We start from the raw sequence: 23,497 nt of genomic DNA on the forward strand, positions 1-23,497 counted from the left end.
TTGTCCTCAAAATTTCACATTTGCCCTCGAAGCTTCGCTTCTTAGCCTCCTACGCAGTCGTTTTTAGGGAACTCGTATTACCTCCTCCCCACAAACGCCTGCTTAACCAAGCGTCACATTACTTTCCCATTGTTTTACTCCCCAAGCACCCTAGCCAATCACCATCAAAGCATTGTATAATGATATCAAATCAAATTGCTGGTTACAATGGCCGCTTCCGTTTCCCGCGAGCTTTGTACATTCTCTAGTACAGTCTTGAGAGATGCGGGAGTTAAGTTGGAATATATACATTTTTTCACTTCTGGAATGACTGGTCATGGCTGAAACGCCAAAACAAATATCGAATGTGAATACAAGCGCTTCTTGTGCGACGTTTTGACACCGTTATCTGCTGGGAGAGCTAGTCAAAATCCCGGGGGGGTACTCCTTTATATGGGCTATATAGGTATGTGTGGCGCCAAAGGGTATGGTTTTTCAGCCGCCTTGGTCATAAATAGGGTATCGGTTTTAGCCATTTTGGTAATAACTAAGGGAAAATTGCAGATTGTGGTTATAAGTAGGGTAAGGGTTTTGGGAAGCGGGCCGCACACCCCTATCCAATTTTTTTGGGAGTACCCCCCCCCCCCCTGGGGGGGGGGGGGGTCAAAATCTTTGGGAAAGTGTTTGATCTGCCCCGCTGGTTGAGTTGACAGTCGGTGAAGATATCACCTCTTACGGGTGCGGAAACTCTGAAGCAGATTTGTTTGTTTGTACGAAGTGCTAACTCGATTCGAGAAAGCAAAGAAGAATGTAGAAGGTATCAAGGGGAGATCTGCTTTATCAGTCCACTAAAGACTATTAAACGGAAAGTTAAAAGACAAAGAGCCGATCAACTTGTGGAAAATGTCGCACATGCCCCCGAACAAATTGCAACAACAAAGCGAGTTTCAACTACAAAATCTTTAAGGTTTACCGACAAATCGGGTAATATTTCGGTTTCCTCCACACCGACAAGGTCGACAGGATTGAAGGCAAAGCGTAACCAGTCGGCAAATTGACGAAGATATCGCTATCTCCCGTCCTGAATTCTTTAATTGCAGTCAGTTAATAGGCATTTAAAAGGGAAATTTTGCTCAAAGCTCACGTAAGCTCGGTCAAGTTCTGTCTCCGCCATGATGTTTTTCACTGTTCCCGCGAGAGGCGTTCTGAGGTCAAGGTCTACCTTCCAGATTTTAAAAGGTTCACTGTGATTGGCTTAGCGGCGGAAGGGAATGTGGCGCTCGGGTAAGCAGGCGTTTGTGGGGAGGAGGTAATGCGAGTCCCCTAAAAACAACTGCGTGGGAGGCTATTCGATTCTTGGCCAAATATTCATTTGTCGGACAATCTCTCAGCCGCAGACATTATCAACCGACATACCAGCCGCCTAAAGGGGTTTATTTACTAATTAATGATACCTTGGGATAACAGCAATCTGACAGATACCGGAAGTTCTCGTATTGTTTATGTTAGGTATGGGTCGCACTTGGGCAAAGTTTTGAACTTTGCCGGCAAAAAAGAAAAAAAAAAACAGGAAATTTGAAACCGCAACATATTTCATGCTTTCAAGGCGGTCAAAATTTTCGGTCCATAATCTTCGGAGGATTGTTTCTCCGTCGTAAGACGTACACCCGTCTTTCCTCAGCAAGACGACGAACTTGTTCCGCTGAGTTCGACGAGCGCCGGAGACGATGATGCAGAGGAATTCTGCAAAGGGCTCTGAAATAGTTGCCTCTTCAGGAATATAACTTTGGCCTTGAGAATATATATATTGCGAAGACTCTCTGCGCTACCACCGAAAAAAACGGGGAACTGTGATGAATTGTAATAAGTTTTCGCTGTGATTCCTATTGTTAAGCCCGAGATTTCCGAAATCTGCCTGCCCCACCCAAGCACTACGGCGCTTTTGATGTTTTCCCAAACCATAAAAGTTAGGGTCGCACTAGGAAAAGTGTCTCGTTGACAGATTTTGACCGCAAAGTAAACAAATTATCGCAAAAATTTGCTAAGTGCGACCTATGCCTTGCAAGCATTGATGGCAAACCTTATCGTCTGCGCTAATTATATTCTGGTTTCGTACTGTCAGTATATAAAGTTGTAAGATTACGAAGTGTCCTCGTTTCATCAAGAAAACAGAAAGACAAACAGACAAAAATCTTTCCTAAATGAAAACGTTTAGTAGGAATTGACAATCTAACCTTGAACTTTTTTTAGGTCGATTACCAGCGCTCAGGCATCAGTTCGATAAAGTCTGCAGCGTCAAGCGCCAGTGATGATCTTAAGGTGTGATCTCAAGTTTCCTCTTCGCATTGAATTATTCAATCGTCAGTTAAAGCGTATTTCTTTGCAGTGAACTCTCCAATTTCCACCGTTTAACCTGTTGAGTACTAATTAGAAGTTTTTCTTCCGATTTACGCTTCAAAAGGGCTTGTTTTGTTTCTGAAAACGGCATATTATAGTCTTAAATGTATGCACGTAGCCGCCATTTTGATAGAGAGCTTTTTCTTTCTAGATCGTGGCTACACCGTATGTGTCACCACACAGGTAGGGATGAATCGGTCCCCTCCCTCATGAAATACGCGACAATAGATTCTGATTAGGCCGTTTTGCTTAAGACAATCAGAGTTTAAGAACCCTTATGGGAGAGAGCAGAGCTTAATCCAGGTTTGATGAAAGATAGGTTTAATGAATAATTCATACACACATTTATGACTGCGAGAAAGAATAAGAGGACAAAGAAACTCGACCGAAATTTTAACGCGGTCGGGCCTAGGCCCCCCGTGTAATCAATATGCATTTTTGGGACTACCAAGAAGAAGAAGAAAAAAAATACCCAGCCGAATTTTCAACGCAGGCTGCCCTCAGGGTTTCAAAGGATGAGTCTGCATTGACCGCTAGTTTCTGCATTGACCGTTGGAGCCAGGAAATAGATCAACGACATTTGGATTCCCACCGGCCAAAATCGTTTCCAACACATTCAATTTCAATGGCTGTGTATTAGTGTTGTCTTTGTCAGGCACGTTGTTCCCCATGACTGCGATGGATTCGTAATTCAGGCCATTATTCCACACGCAGCAACCAGCTGTCCACATTGAATTTGGAATCACGATGGAGCCTCTTGTTGTGATTTCTATTCCCGTCTGTAAATTCTGCAGGATGAAATACAAAAGCAAAATTTCTATCAACCTCAGAATAACTCTGTTAATTTCTCAGTATTGTCCTGACCTGCCAAATGTCTTTTAAACAGTTCCTGGGCGGTTTTATTGGATCTTTCAAGACACTTACTGCTCTCTTCAATTCGACTGTCTTACGTTGATAAGTACTTAACGTCTTTCCTTTGTATCATAAAAACTGCGAAAATGGATTTTTGTGAATCTAAGCTGTTTCCTACTTTCACGTCCTTTGACCTTGCGTCTTTCGTACGGCTCCTGGTATGGCTTCCGAATGCATTTACCGACGGAATAACCATTGCCTGAAGGGCAACGGAGCTTTCCGAAGGACACACAAAGTACCGAGAAAAATATCCCTTACTGTGAGATAATTCCAAAGCCTATAATTTGACCCGCTTTACGTATTCCGTGTAACGAAGTCAAGAGCCATTCCTTGTTCTTGTATCCTAGAGCAAAAGATTCCCTAGCCTGTAAACAGGCTCCCAAGTGGGATATAGGACTGAAAGCAAAATGGGCGAGCCTGGCGACCGGAGCGCGTATTTTTGTCTTTGCCTTCTAGGCCACTTATTTTTCATAATTTTTTTTATTTTTATCACAATATATTACTCACACTACTTACAATATAATACTTCACTTAAGCACAGACATACACAAAACAAAACTTGATAATTAATAAATTGTGGCACATGCAAAATGTATTTAACAGAAATATCATACAACCTAAAACACGCTACACCTACTTGCATTATAAAAAGGTTACATGGCAGCGAAATAAAATAATAACAACTGAATTGATAACAAAAGTAAATAAATGGGAAAAAAAACATAAACATAATTAAGACATGACTGCCGCCATGAAGCACTTAAACTGGTGATTGCATTTGCGGTTAAAACTGGATTCATGTTTGGTGAATTTGTTAATCTTAAATTCTATAAATATAAATATAATGAATTTTAGAAATAAATAGCCTCAGCGATGGGTGAATAAGTTTGCTAATGCAATCGTAAATATTTTCTCTGGCAATAATAAATGGATGGTTAAATAAGAGAAAATCCTCCTTTCTGTCCCAAATTCCAAAAAGCTAATCCACCTCAGATAGTTTTTCAAGTTTAATGTGTATTTTGCACTAGTGACTAAATTCCAGCCAAAACTTCTCTGTTATGCAGCATGAAATGAATAAATGCTCAAGGGATTCACTCTCTTCACCACAAAACGTACACAATGCTGTTGGTTTCAACCCAACTTTGTGAAGAAAGGTATTTTTAACCAAGTATCTGTTCAAAATCTTGTACTAAAACTTCGGCGTTTTTGTGTACAAAGCTACTGTGAAAGGTAAAGCCCAATTGTATGGGGCCTGTTCACAGGCTAAGGATTCCCAAATGTTTTGATGTACTTTTAATGCAGCGACGTATTTTTTAGTCTTTCGTGTCATTTATTATGTGGAGACCATAAAAATAACTTAAAGACTTAAATAAGCCTTTACCCACGACTCACGTACATACCCCATTTTTGCCGATTCGGAATTTTGACGTTCCAGTCATTAGATACATAGTTCCTTTCCTGTCTTGACAGTTCTTTTGGACATGGTCAACTATCTGTCCTTCAAATGTTTTCCACGCACCTCCATTGAGTCCACCGTACTGTGGTACTGCATTACTGTACGTAAATGTCGCCTGTACGTGTTTTTCGTCAAACGAGTTGATTTTGACAGGGTTCAGGTGACCTCTCTGAAAACCACTTTTAAAATACCAGTTAGCGATATTCGGTTGGGTAATCCCTGCAATATATACGTAAAACTTCATTAATAGTAAACAGAAGAAGAAAGTACAGCCAATTTCCTCTATTGCCGACACCTTCGGGACCGCGAGAGTCCGTATTAGCGGGAATTTATTTCAGTAAAACGTCTCAGTGTAATGTGTTAAATTTTGTCGGGATTTAGTTGCTGTTCGCATTACCGGGGTGTTTCCTGATAGCGAGGTGTCCGCAAGGGAAGAGTATATCGCTAAAAAATAAGAAAAAGGGTTCATGTGCACATGCTTGTCAGTTATATAATCATTGATGATAGCGATGGCGACGATGACAGTGACGACGATGATAACGATGGTAGTGGTAGTTCCAGCGACATGCATTAAAGATTATAATGGTTATAACACGTGATTCAAACTGACGTAGAAAGTAAATATAGCAAAGAAACCACGGAATGAATGTCTATAAAACAACAACAACAACAACAACGACAACAACAACAGCGACAATCTTGTTATACCTTTGTTATATCTTGTTATATCTTTTTGATGTTATACTTATTATATGACACCCCTTAAATTTATCCTTTACTCAGTTGGGAGAGCACCGGACTGCCGTGCGGGAAATCGCGGGTTAAAACCCCGGCCGGACCAACACTCAGGGTCTTTAAGTGACTCAGGAGATTATGCTGCCTTTGTAATGACATTTGCAAATGGTTAGAATATCCGGTCTTAATATCCGGATAAGGACGGCTAACCGAAAAGGAGCCCTATCACAACATTTGTTCCCAATAATCTGTGAGACGTTAAAGCACCCACACACTGCTCGAAAAGAGTAGGGAAGGGAAGTAGTCCCTGGTGTGGTGGTCTATCCTTATCTCTGATTTCATCTATGTTTCACATTCGTGCGTGGGTTGGGTGGGTGGTTGAGACAAAATGTGAACCGATAGCAGCTGAAAGTGGCGCCTTTACATACTGACGTCTGATCTCACCCCACTATAGTCTGACTTGTGTGGTATATAAATTTTCAACGATTTCTCGGGTGAGTGCTTCTTTGTTTATTACTCAAGCAATTTCACGATCTTTCCTCAGTGTTCTGACAAACGCATCTAGTGACTTGTTCTTTGCAAGAACTCTGGATCTTTTATGAAACTAAACGGTTTTTTCAAGCGGATCTGATGCTTCTGAGAATAATTACTTTGTGCTCCGTCTATCGTTTTGTCTGCCAGAGAGCTAAAATTTCTCGAGGCACTTCGGTGCGAGCTCGGATTTTCTCAGGTGGTTTTCTCCATCTCTTCGGTTTAACGGTTGCAAGAACCAATCTAAGGAAATACATGTACTGTTTCCAATTTCTGAGCCCTAGAATACGGGACAATCCAAAAGTCTAGCGAAAAATATATTAAACGTTTTTGCTGAACTGTAATTTGCCAGTTCACAAACAGAAAGCTAGGTAAGTAGTAAAAGTTTTTGCACTTACCATTACAATTCTTAACAGCAACCTTAGTTGCCTTTATGTGTTCAGTATAAAACAGCGTTATTAATAGTTTGGTGATCTTGCGAGGTCGTTTATACGTTTTGAAAGCGCACTGCCATTTTGCTTCCCGACTCACGAAAACTACGTATATCGCAGGATATCTGTTGTGTGCGGACGACATATATTGAGTTCAACATGACCATATTTGGGCAGTGTCACAATGTGTTGAATAATGACACTCAATAATCTGCCAAAACCTTGAGAATGCCAAAAAACTTGTGAATTATCGGCAACTGACAGAGTGGAAAAATTCTCTTCAAACTCATGGTAGCATTTTATTTATCTTGCAAAGAAACATAAATTTGGATTTCGAGTTGAAATTTCGATGTATAGACATATCTAAATCTGCGTTATTATGTAAAGTTAAGTTTTCCGTTTTCCAGCATGTTTGTAATTTACTGTGAATTTTTTTTCCAAGTTCTTGTGCTCGTCTTGTCCACTCTCTTCTAGCTTTGTGGCTATTTGCAGGACAAGCCGTTTATATAATCTGAATCTGTAAAATAAGTTGTTGTTGTTGTTGTAAGTGAGTTTATGTAGTAAGTCTGTATGTATGTATTCATTCATTCAAGAAATGGAGGATGGAGTCAGAAAGAAAGCATTTACTGGTACCTTTGCTTTACAGTCTAAACTGCGGACATTCAAGGAAAGCTATTAGGAGTGGTACTGATGATATTCGTGTTTACAAAGCAGCGACCGAAAGAAGCGACCGAAAAATATAATAAATAAATAAATAAATAAATGGGAATTTCAGTTAGCTCTTCGTCGACATTTCCAGGTCGAATTGAAATTTGGAAATGTTGGCTTTTGTGGAGGGAGGAAAACCGGAGTACCCGCAGAAAAACCTCGGAGCAGGGACGAGAACCAACAAAAAACTCAACCCAGATGTGACGCAGAGACCAGGGATCGAACCCAGTGGGCATTCCCAGCTCGAAATTGACGAATAAGCGTTAGTGGATGGTTAGGTTTGTGCTTTGTGCTTTGAAAGTCAAAATGTCTTTAATAAAATTTTAGCTGCTTGAAAAGTCTTTCAGTGTAACGGCAGATTTCTTAGGTGTGGGCTAGTCTTTGGTGACCAATTTGACTGTCTGCAAGGTGACAACGGTTTATCCTAAACATTTATCTGCCAGTAATGGGTTGGCATGATTTTAATCTGCACGTGACTTGATTTTTACTTGACAGCAAAATTGTGACAGCCATGTTACCCGCAATTTTTTTTAACTTTTTGTGAAAACTTCTAACTGTATCGTCATTATCTTTTCATTGATTATTTTTTTTATTATTCTGGGTTAGTTTGAACGGTTTTCCGAGGTTTTGGAGAAATGGAATAATCAAAGGTAGCAGATCAAACATTGGAGCCGAAATTTCGATGTTCACCAGTTATATACAGTTGAATCTACCCCTCGCCCTGACTTGCAAAGTCCAAAAAGCGCAGGGTAAATATAGTCAATGAGATTCTACCGCATTTTATTCATAAGATAAAGACATTGGTCCATGATTTATCATAGGCCAACCGCACGTTAGCGAGAATCCACCCAATAAAGGGCGCTTGTCGGGTCCCAAGGTAAGTCAAGTAACTTACCAGTAGTCTCTTGCCAATCATCGTTTCTGTCAGCCTTTTTTTTTGGTATCTTGGCTTTAGCCGTAACAATATATGCGGACAAGATGGCGATACCGTCATCTCCGTCAAACACTGTCGCAAAGTAGTCTTTACCAGGAGGGTCGCCATAACGCTTTTGATATTTGGGGCTAAGCGTTTGACATTTGAAGCATAGTGATGGATGATTGGCTGCGTCCCAGAGCCCCAGAGGCATTATCTTATTCAAAAAGTACGTTGAGAGGCACGGTTGTGCGTCAGATAGAAGTGAAGGATCACAGACCTGTTGCTGTTGCTGTTGCTGTGGCTGTGGATTTTTGAACATTCTCCGCACCCTGCCTATTTATCAAAATATAACAATTACTGCCTTAAACAGTTAAAAATGACTATTACAAGTTAAAACTACATTTAATGACCTTGACGGTGGCAAGGGCAGTCTCTTGCAAGAGACCGTGTACAAGACTTATTATAGTAGATGGAGCCCAGCAAAGTGGCACAGGTGGCGCGTGCAGAAAACGTTTAAAATTTTCTAGCCTGACAAAATGTTCAGGGGAAAATGAAAATGATTGAGTGTAACATAACTAGCCCAGACCCGTGTCCGCAAGTTATGTAAATAGTCGATGAAAACAAAAAAGAAATCTTCAATAATAATAATAATAATAATAATAATAATAATAATAATAATAATAATAATAAAAATAATAAAAAGATTGCTGCCTTAATAGCCTTCTTATCAACTCAGATAAAATCAAACTCTTGGTGATAGAAACTTGTCAGACGTTGCGAAGACGCCCTCCGGATTTTCATGTCATTCCACTGGGCAAAGATGTCAACATAGTTCATAAAAGACACTGTTTATGAAGCCTGGCAAACTTCTTTGTTGTATATTTTTGTTAGCGTTGTGGACCTTACCGTGCACAAACCACAATAGATTTTAAGTGTTGGAGCAACTGACCAATAGAATTGTTCCTGTTAAGACATTCAACTGTAGTGTGAACATTAAAACAACGGAGTGCACACGGTCGCGGCCCTTCCAACATAAATTGCAGCACCATTGCTTTCATGGTAAGGTTTCATGACCAGTACCTCAATTAACTATGATGTTAATTTACTCCAATTGTTTCCTGCAAGAGACCTCGGCGTACAAGTAGATGAAACGTTAAATTACGGTGAACAAATTACGAACACTGTCTTCGCTTGCATAGTTAACTTATGTCAGATCAACAGGGTAAAACATCTTTTCGACTTTAGGACTTTAGGAAATTTATAAATGCTTTAGCAGATTATATTATTGTTCCGTAAAAGGGAAGTGCGTGACACTTGAAAATATTTTCAGATAGGATTGATATAAAAATAAACATCACAAAGTGTCAAAAACGGTTTTGAAAAAAACACAGACTTTTCGGGTATATAACCCTTCTTCAGCGTGTGGAGAAAACCGTTGAAATACGCTTGTCTGGTTTGGTGTTTATAGTGAAAAAAAAGTAGTCAAAGCTTTATTGATGGTACCATTTCATAAAATGTTCTTCTAGAGAACCGTTAATATATACGTCTTACTAACCGAGTTCGAGGTCCGTACTGTAAGTTACGGACCGAGTTTTTTCCCCTTTGATTTATATACACCCCGCTCATTTGTTGTACAAACTAGTGCTGGTACCCAACTACGAAGAAATATGATCCATCTTAGACCAAACAATGCTTCCAACAACCTGGCAAACAACTTGTCTAGCTATTTTCCCCAAGGAAGTAATTACTACGCAATCTTCAAGCGCCAATCCACGAGAGTCCACATCAGCAGATAATTCAGCAAACAACCCGTCGAGAAGCAATGCACGACCCTCAAGCGCCAATCCACAATGTTCCACCTTAGCAGAAACCGAGGATGATCCAAGAAAATCTCGTTCGGGACGTGAGGTCCGGGCACCAGAAAGGCTTTAGCTCTGACTCTTGTTTTAGTAGATATTATTAGTATGATGTACGATCTCTAGACAGTGAACCCTATTCGAATGAATGTTTTTGTTTTGTTTGTTTTCGTTTCAATTAACATAGCACCTATTATATGTTATATTTTGTATACGCATATTTAAATAGGCTAACACATTTATGTAAATGCAGAAAGCAGGCCTGTGTGCAGGAGTCGGATGAAATAAAGTCTTCGACAACATATTACACCTTCTTTGAAAGTCAATCTCAAAATGGACAAATCGAGATTTAATTTTCCTTTTCTCTCAATGAGATTTTCCAGGTTAGTGAAGATTTGTTCAATAAATAAAGAAATCACTGTTACGTTTTTGAAACATGCACATCGTTTTCACTGAAGTAGTGGCATATTCCTTTCTGTCATTTTGTCTTTTGCGTATACTAGATGAAAAACTTTTAAAGTTGACCTCCAATGGTGAGAAAAGGTAGTATTCGAGCTAGAGACAGCATTTTAGGTAGCTTTGAACTAATCTGGCGTTGCAAAGTTAAACAGTGTACTAATGGGCATACGTTTTCACGGTTGCGACAAAATATTAACATAGCAAGGGATAAACCTGAAAAGTCAACCTTTTAAAATCTTTTTATACTGGCCTTTATCATAAGAAAGCAGTGGACGGTTCTGGACGAAATATTTATTTTCATCATTTTAAATGGAATTGCCGTGGTGTTCCTGGTGTTAATATTAGAATGCAAAGCCTCGTTTGTTGGGGTTGAATTGGTTTCCTTTTTTCCACCTGATATACTCAGACAGTCGTGTGGATAAACTGAAATTTCTTTAAAAAGTCGATGTTTTGCCTTTTTGCAGGAAGCAGAGCAGCAAACGGATTGTCGGAGTTTAAGACCTACTATAAGTGATAACTGGAAAATGTTTGATAATCTGTCGTTATACGCCTTAAGCATGCAGATAAAATCTACGGTTGGTTTTCTTGTCGATTAAAATTCTTTTTTAAGGTTTTAGAGGTACTCCATCGTTCTTACATGAATTATGACTTACCTGAACCTTCACTAAAGAATGTTGCTGGAGCTAACAAAGCTGCCAAAATCACGAACGAGCAAACGGTTACCATCAACATCGTCCCTGCTTTGAAATTCAGTCTTAAAATAGACGGATCGAGATTGTGTTTTATTTGTGATGATTATGGAAGACTAAGAGTTACGTGATCACGCTAACTTTGTTATTAATTAACCGGTCTGTTATTTGCTTTTAGACACGGGTATCAGTGATATCAAGTTCTCCACAAGATTTCTTTGTTCTTACTTAAAAGCGTGAACTGTAATTCGTTCATGCAAAACAAAAGACTCTGTGAAGCAAGGAATTCTTTCATCGATATTTAATAGGCATTTGTCTCAATATGGTTTCTCAGGTAAGTCAGTCATAGCGAATTAATTTTGGAATTAAGGCAAATGGCTGTCGATTCCTCAGCGACACGCGTTTTTCTGTGGTGGATCCAGAGCTAGATTCATTGAGTGGTGACATATTATGCTATGGTTAAGGTGCAAAGTTTTAAGTTGCTCTGTACGTATCACTCGTGGCCGTTTAATCAGATTCATCGCTAATTAAAATTTCCTTTCCAAACCTCGTTTACGAAATCTAATGCGTTAGCGTTTGGTTTTAATTTTTTGTTTTTCTTGAAGACGTTAAATGATTCATTTGCCAGCGGTTTTTACTTTAAAGGGTGGACCGCGTACATGACGATTAATAGAAACAGTTTTTAACGAATTGGACTATTTTTGCAGCAATTAACATGGGGTCAACCGTAAAAGTGCAAAGGCCTCCTTAAAATCCCACATTCATTACCAAATATTTACCATCAGATTTAACTCCAAAAAAGTTTTAAAATGCAACTAAACAAAATGTATTTTACTTTTGACAACAAAGGCGTTTTCTTGATGCTTAGAAAGTTCGTGTCGGAAATGGAAAAGATATCATGTTCTCTCACAAGTTGCCTTCGTTCCAATGACTTTAACGTGAGTTCCAATCACATGAAAACCTTTTTGAAAAGGTCAAATAAAAACAATAAAGAAAAGAAAAATTGTAATCTTGAAGTGACCAAGTCGAAAAAGGACCAAAGAGAGCCAGTTTAATTCATATGCAATTCTGCCTATGTCTTGTAAATCAAGAGAGAAGCCTCTACATAAGCAAATAATCAGGATCGAATATCTTCTCTTTTATTTCAGTTGTGTTTCGAATTTGTATCAATATATATCCAATTTATTTTACTTTATTTTATTTTATTTTATTTTATTTTATTTTATTTTGTGTTGGACTTTTTATTCTACGTTGTAGCCCAATCTGTTCATAAAGTTTGTTGACAGCACTTTGTGAAGACGTCCGAAAGAGAAGTTATGTCATTAAACCCATCTCCATTTTGCAAGCGATATCTTTGCCCAAACACCGATCTTCTTGGTTTCCTAAGCCTCAGCGAAATAAGGTTCTTGCTTTATTGTTCAAAGGTGTTTCGAGGATTTAAGTAAAATTCCAATGAAGTTGCCATTTCTCCCTAAAGACCTTTGATCAAACAACCGAACTTCTAATATTGCCGTTCCCAAAACCCACGTATATTCTTTTAACTTTTAATCTGAAGGGCTGATACAGGATAAACACAAACCCTATTGAATAGTTTTTGCATGCGAATTAATGACTGTACGTTGAAAAGTCTACTCCAGCTAGTTAGAAAATAACAGAAATTTTAATCTGATATTTTCCTTGAGTCGGTTAAGAGGCAACCGCTGTATACTTTTTACCCTTTAGTCGCATCATTTGACACACTAGATTTTCGTGAAATACATCACGAAGAGAGCGTTTTAAGATATCGAATTTGTTCAAAGTGGAAACCGTGGCAAACAGTAAACACTAACATTTTATTTACGCGCATGAATCCTTGAGACATTAAGATTACATAATTTTTTCAGGATTGGACTTTTTTGTATCACTGAAGCGAACAGCCGACGGAATGTTTGCGTTTAATTAAAGGGAAAATCAGAGAAAAACAAAATGATTAACAATTGCGTGAGACTGCTCAGTCCAACTAGTCACGAAGCGAAAGGTCTACGTATTTTCAGAGTTTTAATGGTGAATGACCAATGTCTCTTACAACCGGTAACTTACTTTAAAGCTGGCTTGATTGAAGGTGCAAGAACTACAATAATTACTAAGAGCCAAACATTAATCATTGACATTAAACCAGATAAGAACTTAAAGGACGTTTCAAAACGCAACAAGTTGAAAAGTCGCAAGGAAAGCCTCCTTCGATGTTCGATGCCTTGAAATTTTTAATACTGTAAGCTTCTTTCTTTTTTCCATTCGCTGATGAAATGGAACCTAAATTTTTTCATAAAATGACTGTACAATGGTGAAAACCTAGAGAAAGCGAAATTAATAAACCCTTTGCTTATACCAGTTGTAGGAATATTCTTACATACATTCAGGACGCTATGTTCGTTAATCTCTGTACTGCAATCATTTAGGCTAGAGTTGTTTGAACGTTTGAGTAAGAAAGTGGCACCTTTATAATTGATTTAGTTTTGACCCGCGCTAGCGTGAACAAAAAAAATACTTACTGTCCATAAAACGTTTTACTGTTTTAAAATTAATTAAAGTTTTAACTATGGTGGGATAGTTGGTGTTACCCTTATTATAGTTAACAAAATTGATTGGCGTCTGTGTGTAAGGTTAGTCCATTAAAAAGGGCAATTGATCGATTATAATTTTCTTGTTAAGTGCCGTCTCCTTCTTATATCATGTATAACTTACCCAAAAATTCACTAGATGGCGTCACCGGAGTCATTAAAACTGCCAAAATTACGAAAGGCCAAACTTTTACCATCAACATTTTTCCAGCTTTGAACGTCAGTCTCGAAATGGATGGATCGAAACCAAACTGTGTTTTATTTGATGAGGGAAGACTAAAAATTACTTACCCACATGGATTTCTGATGAATTAACGGGTTTGGATTCTGCTTTTAGACAAGGCTATCAAGTTCTCTCACGAATTTCCTTTGTTCTTCTTTAACAGCCCTTAAATTGAAACTTGCTCAAGCAAATCAAATGGACCTAAAAAATTCTTCAATAACCGTTACGTAGTCTCAATGAGGTCAACTTATTAGTTCACTAATTTTCATTTTATTTAGGTGAGTTAAGAATATTGAAAATTCCTGCTTATTTATCAGAAACATTTTCCTCCTTTTGAGGAACAGAATTCGTTGCTTTTAGTACACTGAATTCCACTGAAGTTGCAAAACATGTTCTTAAATCTTGTATAACTTTCCCAAAATATCACTGGATAGCGTCATCGGAGGTATTAAAAACGCCAAAATAACGAAAGGCCAATCGTTTACCATCAATATTTTCCAGCTTTGAACATCAGTCTCGAAGTGAATTAATCGAATCCAAACTGCATTTAATTTGACGTAGGAAGACTAAAAATGACTTGCCTAGATGCACATAGGCTTTCTACTTAACTAATCGGTTAGGAATTTGCTTTTAGGCAAGGGTATCAAGTTCTCCCACGAATTTCCTTTGTTTTTACTTCAAAGCTTTAAATCGAAACTCGTGCAAGCAAATCAAATCAGAGTTTTAAAGGTTAATTACCAGTGTCTCTTACAACTGTTAACTTACCAGAATGATGGCTTGAAAGTGCAGTCACAGTCCGTCCGTCGAAATTTTACAAACAAACTTGGGTCCATTTGTTTGGAATCTTGGTGGGGATAACTTCAAGAAATAGAAATAGAAATTTGGTCTAACGTCAGGAAACCATGAATGTCTTTCTAAAACAATAGAGTAACAAGGTCGCTGACGGTGACTTTTTTGTTCGGTGCTTCAGTATTCGTTTTGGGTAAAACCAGTTTGGGTTGGTGTCGACAAAATATGAGCGAAATTAAAATCAGTTGAGGTTATAACTATATATGGCGCCGAAGGTACGCGATATAATTTTCATTTCTTTTTCCAAAGAAATAGCTTAAAATCGTGTGATAAGGGGTTTTTAAAAAGGTCTTAAAGTTAAATAAGAAATTCATTTTTTGTCTTAAAAATTCTTACAACAGAATTGACAGACACGCCACCCTTTTCACGACCTGGTGTTTTGTTGTCGTGACCATCCAGCCTAGATCTTCTTCCTGTGGTCATCATAGACAATAGCTTTCCACAATTCTGTATTTATTCTCTCAGGGACTACTTTCAGTTTGGGACTAGCCTCCCCCCGCTCGTCACTCTGTTCCCCTTCTCGAAAGTTTCCCTCAATGAAATTTTCAGTTTCCATCGTAGATAATATTTGGATATCACAGACTCCAAAAACTGGTGTTAGCTTTTAGTATTAGTAACACTAGAAAGCTTTGTGTTAGTCTAAGCTAATAATATACATACAATAATTTCTGCCATCTGATTGGTGGAGAGCATCTTAATTTATCCTGAGTGTAGTGCAGAAATGCGAAATTGAGTGCAGAAAGTTGAAATTAGTGCAACAAAGGTGAAATTAAAATGATTGACAAGTACACAAATTTGCAAATCGGCTGTCTCGAAACAAAATGGCAAACAGGTTTGAGGAGGATAACAGCATTTTAATTGGAAGTTTAAAGGTAAATGCAGAGAAACTCAACAAAGCACAAACAACAGGCTAAAAGTTTGGAGGTTTTGGACGGCACGAAAGGGCTACGACCAAAATATTGAAAACTATGAACCGGAGGCAGTCAACAAAATTCTCGAGGATTTCCACGCAACAGTGTGTAAAGAAGACGGGAAAGACTATAAGAGCATGGCAGTCTTCGCACTGCAATTGAACGTTACCTAAGAAGGTAAGGCTACAAATACTCCACAATTAGAAACCGAGAGAAAAAAGGTTTGAAGCAAGTTCTTGAAGGTAAAGCTCGACTACTGCGACAACAAGGTTAGCTTAAAGTCAATCGGCCGAACAAGTCTTTAAAGTCTGACAAACACTGAATTAAATGAGCTGTGGAAAAACAAAACGCTTTGAAGTACAAGTCCTGGTACAAACGGTTTGGTAGCTCCTGGCTCAATATTTTGGCGTCGTGGCGTATTTTGGCGATTTCTCTCGTGCAATTTGGAATAAATAGGCACTTGTAAAATTTTAAAGACCACAAATTGCACTCGCCCTGCGGGCTCGTGCAATTTTGTCAGCCTTTTAAAATTTTACTCGTGCTTATTTATTCCAAATTGCACTCGGAATCATGTGATTACCTATACAAACAATAAGGACTTAGTGGGAGAAAGTAGTTGGTACAAGCCTTCAAGAGCTCCATTTCAAAGAAAGCCCAAAGTGCAAGTCAGGGGGAGGGGATGATCAGTTTTGAAATTAACCTTTCACCGGAAAACTCTCGTTTTCGCTTAACAAACACTCCACCGCATGCCTATATACTCTAGGTATAAATACTCTACGCTAGGGTGTTCCAATGTGATGAGAAGATTTGTCACGTGACCCGTCGACGCCCAAACCCCGACTCTTACCCAAAACTAGCCCTAACTCAAAGAACTGACCCAAAGGCTAACTAATTCTGCAATCCAAAAAGTAACTCTGGGTTGGAGTCAAGGTTAGCAGTTGCTGTTGCTAGAAGGTGTCAAATTTCCAGATCACGTGATTTGAATTGTTCCCTTAACAGAGGTGAACTACTTTAAGGAAAAAGGGGAAAAAAAGGAAGAAAGGAGAAAGAAAGAAACAGATTACTCGGTGTATAACGGACGTGGTCGTTGCTAACGGCTCGATTGCCAACTTCCGTATGGTGTTTTTATAAGTGAAACCCCTTCCAAATGAGAACTTGTCAAGCATGTTATAATTAAGGGATGGCTTAGGCCAAATCTGGGAAATAAAACTGAATCAGTTCTAACTCTGCAAAATGTACTGGAAGACCACAAAACTTGGTGTAGTGAAAGAGAACTTGATGGTGGTGTAGTGAAAGAGAACTTGATGGTCTTAAATGTGCGCTGTGACGAAGATTTCTCTGTGTTTTGGTCAAATACTTCAAAGTAACTTTTTATTGACTTATATTTGCAAAATTTGAAAATTGTTTTAAAAGAAACAAACGCAAAAACAATTTTAGTTGTCCGAAAATGTCTCTAAAAAGTCTAAGAAGCATTAAGCTTAAAACTTGAAAATAATGTACATAAACACCTCTAAGCAACTTTTTATTGACATATACTTGCAAAATTTGATGGTAGCAAAATCACGTAATCAAAGTTTGCCAGATTATATTTCTTCAACAAAATTTAACGGTGCTAGTCGTATTTAGAAGCTTGCTCAAGGCGCCTTAATATGAAAGCCAGGATATTTTTCCTGTTCTTCTCTTCTGTAAAGTATATATCTGCCATCTTGCAGCTCAAATCTGCCAAAGAGTTGTGGATCGAGTTTTCCTATACGAATACCCTTGATCATAGTTAATTGAAGGTCTGCCGGTTATGAAGTCTTGCCATGAAAACAACGGTGCTGCAATTTATGTTGGAAGGACCACCACCGTGTACAATCATTTTGTTTTAACGTTCACACTACACTCGAATATCTTAACAGGAACGTTTCTATTGGTCAGTTTCTCCAACACATTGCAAAATCTAATGTGGTCTGTGAACAGTCAAGGCCAAAAATGCTAACAAAAACATACAACAAAGGAGTTTATCAGGCTTAATAATCATTGCCTTTTATTAACTATGGTTTGATGAAAGACAAGTGTTCTCCTCTATCACTTTCACAAGGATCACTTTTTTCCTTTTTTATAGAAGGAGAGTAGGAGACGACTTATTTTTTTAAAACAATTCCTAATGTTAAAGAACCCAAAGAAACCGCGCCAGCTGTGTATGCTTAAAAACGGACCGACTATGTCCTTTCGTTCTTGTGTTACGTTAGGAGTATCTGTAATTATAAGAAAAGTCTAGAAATTTATTGAGCGTTCTGATATTATTAGACAAGTCACGAGTTAATCTCGTACCCTGATCTCAGTCGGTTCGAGAATGTCGAAATGTGACCGTGGGAGATCTGAGTACGAGATTAGTCAAGAGTATAGAGAAAGTTCAAGAATGTTTTTAGTCACGCGATGCAGTATTCGTAAGAATAATCTAGAATTGCATGACTCACCGTTGTTAAGAATACAGTTATTGTAATATCCAAAATCAGTTGACGGCTTAGAAACTTCTGGAATGTCTCTGATAACAATATATTAAGTAGTTCTCTAGCCGGTGTCTGTGTGTGTGATTAGGGACTTCAGTTAATTCCCTGTGATTTGGAAAGTGACATTCTGAAACAAGTGATGAAAGAGGTGATTTCCCGAGTGATTGTAAATTGAGATTATTGTGGTGCAAATATGTGGTGCAAATTGCAATTGTGGTGCAAATAAAAGGCGAAAAAAGCTCAGCTATCATTCTCGTAGCTAGTAAAATCGGACAATAGAATATTCTTTCTTAAAACTTTCTGCAACCTTAAACATTTCAGCTGAAGCATCCGAACAGATCAATCTGTATTTCCAATAGCTTACATGAATATATATTTCAAAGAACGCAAATCGAACTGGGAACATCGGAGACAACAATTGAAGAATTTTTCATTATCATCATTTTGCTTAAATGTTCTCTTTTGGGTGAATTTGCATCCAGTGTAATAGACACATTAGCAGTCAGTGTATCAGGTGATCAATAAAGAAACTTAATTTGGCCCTCAATGTGCAGAAGTATAACTGTCTTAACTGTAACGATGGCACTTGTAATTGTTGTATTTGTGACACAACTCCTTGGTTTTTGATAGTTTTGTGGTAAAATTTTGGAGAAGCTTATTGAAATTACGCTCAAAACTCATGGTCTGAAAAAGCCCCCAGCCCGTCCGCCTTACCACCCTCCTTGGTGCATTCAAATAAAAATGTAGCCCAACCGCTTATTACAGCTGTTTTTTCGCACTCATGAATGCGCGCATGCGCAACGAATGAGTATCGCAATATGGGGGAAATGTCACTAGCTGGTTTATACGATGCGCGCCAAAATAAGATCAAAGTCCTTTAAGAATTTGTCAGCTGCTATGGGTGAGGTTAACACACACAGCTAAACTTATTTACCCTTCGATTATATGGCGATAATTTGGTTTGTCTTAGGGCAAATTTTACGTTATCAGTGTTAGTTTCATTGTGTTATGGCGTTGGCAATTTTGTTTGCCACTTTTCAGATGCATCTTGTTTTGAGCCTTGGGTGTTTCGTTTTCGAATTTTTGCCGTGCATCATTTTCAAACATTGGGTAATGTTAGAAGGTGTCTTTTGTTTTCATAGTTCTCAGGGCACCCAACACGAACATTTAAGCAAAATACTTCAAATGTTGTGTTCTGTATTCCCAGTTCGTTTTGTGCCCTTTGAAAGACAGGTTTGTGTAAGCTATTATAAATACAGATTGATCTGTTCGGATCCTTTAGCAGAAAATTTAAGATACAGAAAGTTTTCGGAAAGGTTTTCGCATTTTCCGAAATTACTAGCTGTTGTTGGTTTTACGAAAATGCTAGTTGACCTTTTTTATGTATTTTTAACGACATATTTGCCCCCTTCGAAAACGAGAGGATACCGTTTTCCAGTGTCACGATATTTTGTAGCTGAAATTTTCCCGAAGAAAAGTTGAGATGTTTTACTTAATCCGAATTTGAGAGGCAATCAGCACCATCCGAACAGACTAGATATCAACCGAAATGAACCGTTGGGTGCCACCCCTGATGGAAATAACACATTCGCTTCACTGACAACAAATAGCTACACAGTTGTGTCAAAATCTTTCATTTGATTTCACTGCAAAAGGCAGTTTCTTTGAGTGATCCCAAAGAGTCTATTTAGTCTCGCAACGAAGAAAGATTCTGGATATTGTTACAGAGGAACGCACTTGTGATCACAAAAGAAATTGGTGACAAACAAGGAGAAGCTGCGTGTTACGGGAACCTGGGAAGTGTGCGTGTATCAATCTCTCGGTGAATATGGAAAGGCCGAAACATACCATAAGAAAGCAATTGTGATCGCAAAAGAAATTGGAAACAAACAAGGCGAAGCTGCGTGTTACGGAAACCTGGGAAGTGTGTATCAATCTCTCGCTGAATATGGAAAGGCCGAAACATACCATAAGAACGCTCTTCTGATCAGAAAAGAAACTGGTGACAAACAAGGAGACGCGTCGTGTTATGGGAACCTGGAAAGTGAATATGAAAAGCCCGAAACATACTACAAAAAAACACTTGTGATCACAAAAGAAATTGGCGACAAACAAGGAGAAGCGTCAAGCTATGGAAACTTGGGATCGTTGTTTCTTTCTCTTGGTAAATATGTTGAGGCTAAAAAGTATCACGGGAAAGCACTTGGCGTGAGCAGAGATATAAGTTACTTAGCTGGAGAGGCAACCTCGCAACTCTGCCTTGCATACGACGCCATATTAGAAGGAAATAAAGATGATGCGTTTTCGAATCTCCTGGCAAGCATTAACAAGTCCGAGAAAATGCGAAGTTTCCTTGGACGCAATGACCAATTCAAGATATCCCTGTTAGACAAGCACAGTCCTTCGTATGAATTACTCAGCGCAATGTATTGCCTTTGTGTGGAAAACACGAAAGAAGCTCTTTGTGTTCTAGAGCTTGAACGAGGCAGAGCGCTGGCAGACTTAATCTTAGGTCAGTATTCTGCTCAACAACAAATTTCAGTCACTCCGCTGACATGGCCTGATATTGAAAAGATCGTGAAAAAAGAAATTGACTGTAACTGTCTATATATTTCATATTTTCGCCAAAATATGTTTTTGTGGGTTCTTAAAGGGGACAAACCACATCTTTTCCGTAAAGTAGACGTCAAAGAATGTTTTGTTAAAAAGGGATAGGAAAGACAAGTTCACGAAGTTTTCAGTGACAAAACCTTCAGAAGGTTTAATGTCCTCCGTCAAGAGCAATGCGAAGATAGATCACTGTTTTTTCTTTAAGCCCATGACTTAACAAATAAAGCATCGGGGGATGCGAGGTCGGCAGATTTTCGCCCACTGGAGACCGAGGAGGAAAAAGACCTAGAACGCGTTCCCAGCCTAGCCGAGTGTTACCAAATGATCATTGCTCCCGTGGCTAACTTTCTTGACGGACCTGAACTGGTGATTGTTCCTCATCGCTCCTTGTACAAAGTTACATTCGCAGCATTAAAGGATAATAGTGAGGCATACCTTTCACAGACCTACCTACCCGCGTTGTTCCTTCTTTGTCGACTATTGGGCTCATCCAGGACAGTCCGGTAGATTATTATAGTCAGACCGGGGCACTCATAGTGGGCGATCCGGACGTCGGGCACGTGCTTTACAAGGGACGCAAAGAGAACCCATGTCGGTTGCCCTCTGCAAGAAAGGAAGCGGAGATGATAGCAGAACTACTCGGAGCTGAGCCTTTGTTAGAGGAGCGAGCAACTAAGCAGGCAGTTCTTCAGAGGATACCTTCTGTAAGTCTGATTCATTTTGCTGCTCATGGTCATGCCGAAAGAGGAGAAATTCCCCTCGCCCCTGAACGCCACACTAACCCGACTCCAAGCGAGAAAGACTACCTTTTGACGATGGATGACATTTCACAAGTTCAACTGCGTGCCAAACTTGTAGTACTCAGCTGTTGTCATAGTGATCAAACTCACAGTCAGTCACGGTGCTTAAACTTCCTTAATCGTCGATCAATATATTTGATCAAAAGGACGAGGAGATAGTAGTTCCCTTGCTAAGAGCAGTTTTTGATTAATTGTCGAAATTAATTCCTGTTTGCTTTACTGCGCTCTGTGATTGGTTGACAAAACACGTGCCACTTTGGAAATAATGTGATGGAATATGTTAAGCCTGTTGCATCAATGAGAATGATTTATTTAAAATCAGTTGATGACACAGGCATACTCGGAAAAAAAATCCGAGTGCTCCTATCAGGAGTCGAACCTAAGACCTTCAGATAACTAGTTCGGATACTCTACCACTGAGCTACGAAGACTCATGGCGGCTAAGGCCATTCAACTAGGTTCATGAGACAAACATCCCGCATACCGCTAGAATTGGAATGTCAATGTGTGACATATGCGCAATGGAAATAATGTGATGTCCCATGAACTAGTTTAATGGCCTTAGCTCCCACGAGTCTCCTTAGCTCAGTGTTAGAGCATCCGAACTAGTAATCAGAAGGTCTTAGGTTCGACTCCTAATAGGAGCACTCTGATTTTTTTCGGAGTATGCCTGCGTCATTTACCGATTAAACATCATTTTCACGTGCCACTTTCTCAGCAATTGAGAAGCAAACCCAATGGTGACTTGTTTGCACCCGCTTTCTTGCGCTTGACTCTGGTTACATGTATTAATTTCCTTTTCTGATTGGTGTATCGCGCTGTGTACGTCTGTTGTGATTGGTGTGAGTGCTCACTTCAAAGTTTTTACCTTGTCGTTAGTGGTTTCCACGTTTTGCCTCAAAATTTCCGCGATTTTTTTTGTTTTTTTATTGTTAATCTTGCATATTTACAGTTTCTATTTCATAACGTAATCAAATAGGTGAAGATTTATATAGTTGATGGTTCATTTTTCGCTGACTTCTTTGAAACAAATGGATATTTACTTAGTCACTTTCAGATATTGCACCAATATTTACTGAGCCTGAGATGAATAATTGTCTAGTATTATCACTTAGAACCGAAAAAGAAAAGTGTCGATTTTGTTTGTTTGTTTCAAATTATCACGCGTCAATGAACAGAGACGCGCAGGCTGCCGATCACATGCTCAATCGAAATCATATGTTCAATCGATAAACTGTCCATCGGAATGTCAGTATTCTTTAACTACCGCTTCAGTGAGACGAAGCATTGACTTCTGTGAATGATTGTTGGGTTTCTCCGACCCGTTTACCAAAACAGATGGAGAAGGACCAGGCTGTTTGGTGTAAAAACTCTAGGATCACAAGTTAGTGTTAGCGATAGCACTTTCCACTTAATCGCACAATTTCCTGTTGATGGCTTCGCCGGTTTACGGACTTTTATAAATTGCCCTCGGAGTTGAGCTGCTTCAGGTAGGAATTAAGTCCTTTATTGGCCGCAGATCAGTGGTCGAAAGCCGCTCGAACCAACACAAAAACTAGTTTTCAGATTATAAAAACTGCCGTCGTCTGTCGTCTCTTCATAGAAACGTAAAACTTAAAGAGACATATTTTCATCTCGTTTACTTCCATGCTTTCAAACTCTGTCTTAAATTCGTTTTGTTGGTAAAAATCATTCTGTTAAATAAAGAAAATCTTGTGCGAATTTAACTTAATCAAGTTGTTGTTTTTATTTTAAGCAGTTTTTAAAGGGGAAGTATCACGAAAATTTTATGTCATTTCAAAACCCAAAAATGTTTGTCAGACAACAGAAACAAAAAACATCGTCTAGTTTTGTTATAAATTATCACCCCATTGCAATAAAACTGTCGATTAGTGCCTCTTGCCAGAGACAGAGTAGGTCAGAATGGATTGAAACTTGAA

At 38.8% G+C, this 23,497-nt stretch overlaps 1 protein-coding gene across 1 annotated transcript in view; it reads right to left on the reverse strand.

The window, feature by feature from the left end:
* LOC146466174 (uncharacterized) overlaps nt 1–13,909 on the reverse strand; it is a 115,040-nt gene extending 101,131 nt beyond the window's left edge. Inside the window, exons 1-4 of the mRNA XM_085127673.1 lie at nt 13,794–13,909; nt 8,045–8,398; nt 4,689–4,963; nt 2,908–3,164 (exon numbers count right to left, since the gene is read on the reverse strand). Coding sequence (XP_084983799.1) covers nt 2,910–3,164; nt 4,689–4,963; nt 8,045–8,398; nt 13,794–13,872 — 963 coding nt within the window. The 5' untranslated portion in view covers nt 13,873–13,909 and the 3' untranslated portion in view covers nt 2,908–2,909. The remainder of the gene's footprint in view (nt 1–2,907; nt 3,165–4,688; nt 4,964–8,044; nt 8,399–13,793) is intronic.
* Nucleotides 13,910–23,497: the final 9,588 nt, after the last annotated feature.

The sequence above is a fragment of the Pavona decussata genome, unplaced genomic scaffold, assembly GCF_977016875.1.
Source record: "Pavona decussata unplaced genomic scaffold, jaPavDecu1.1 SCAFFOLD_152, whole genome shotgun sequence".
Classification (NCBI taxonomy): domain Eukaryota; kingdom Metazoa; phylum Cnidaria; class Anthozoa; order Scleractinia; family Agariciidae; genus Pavona; species Pavona decussata.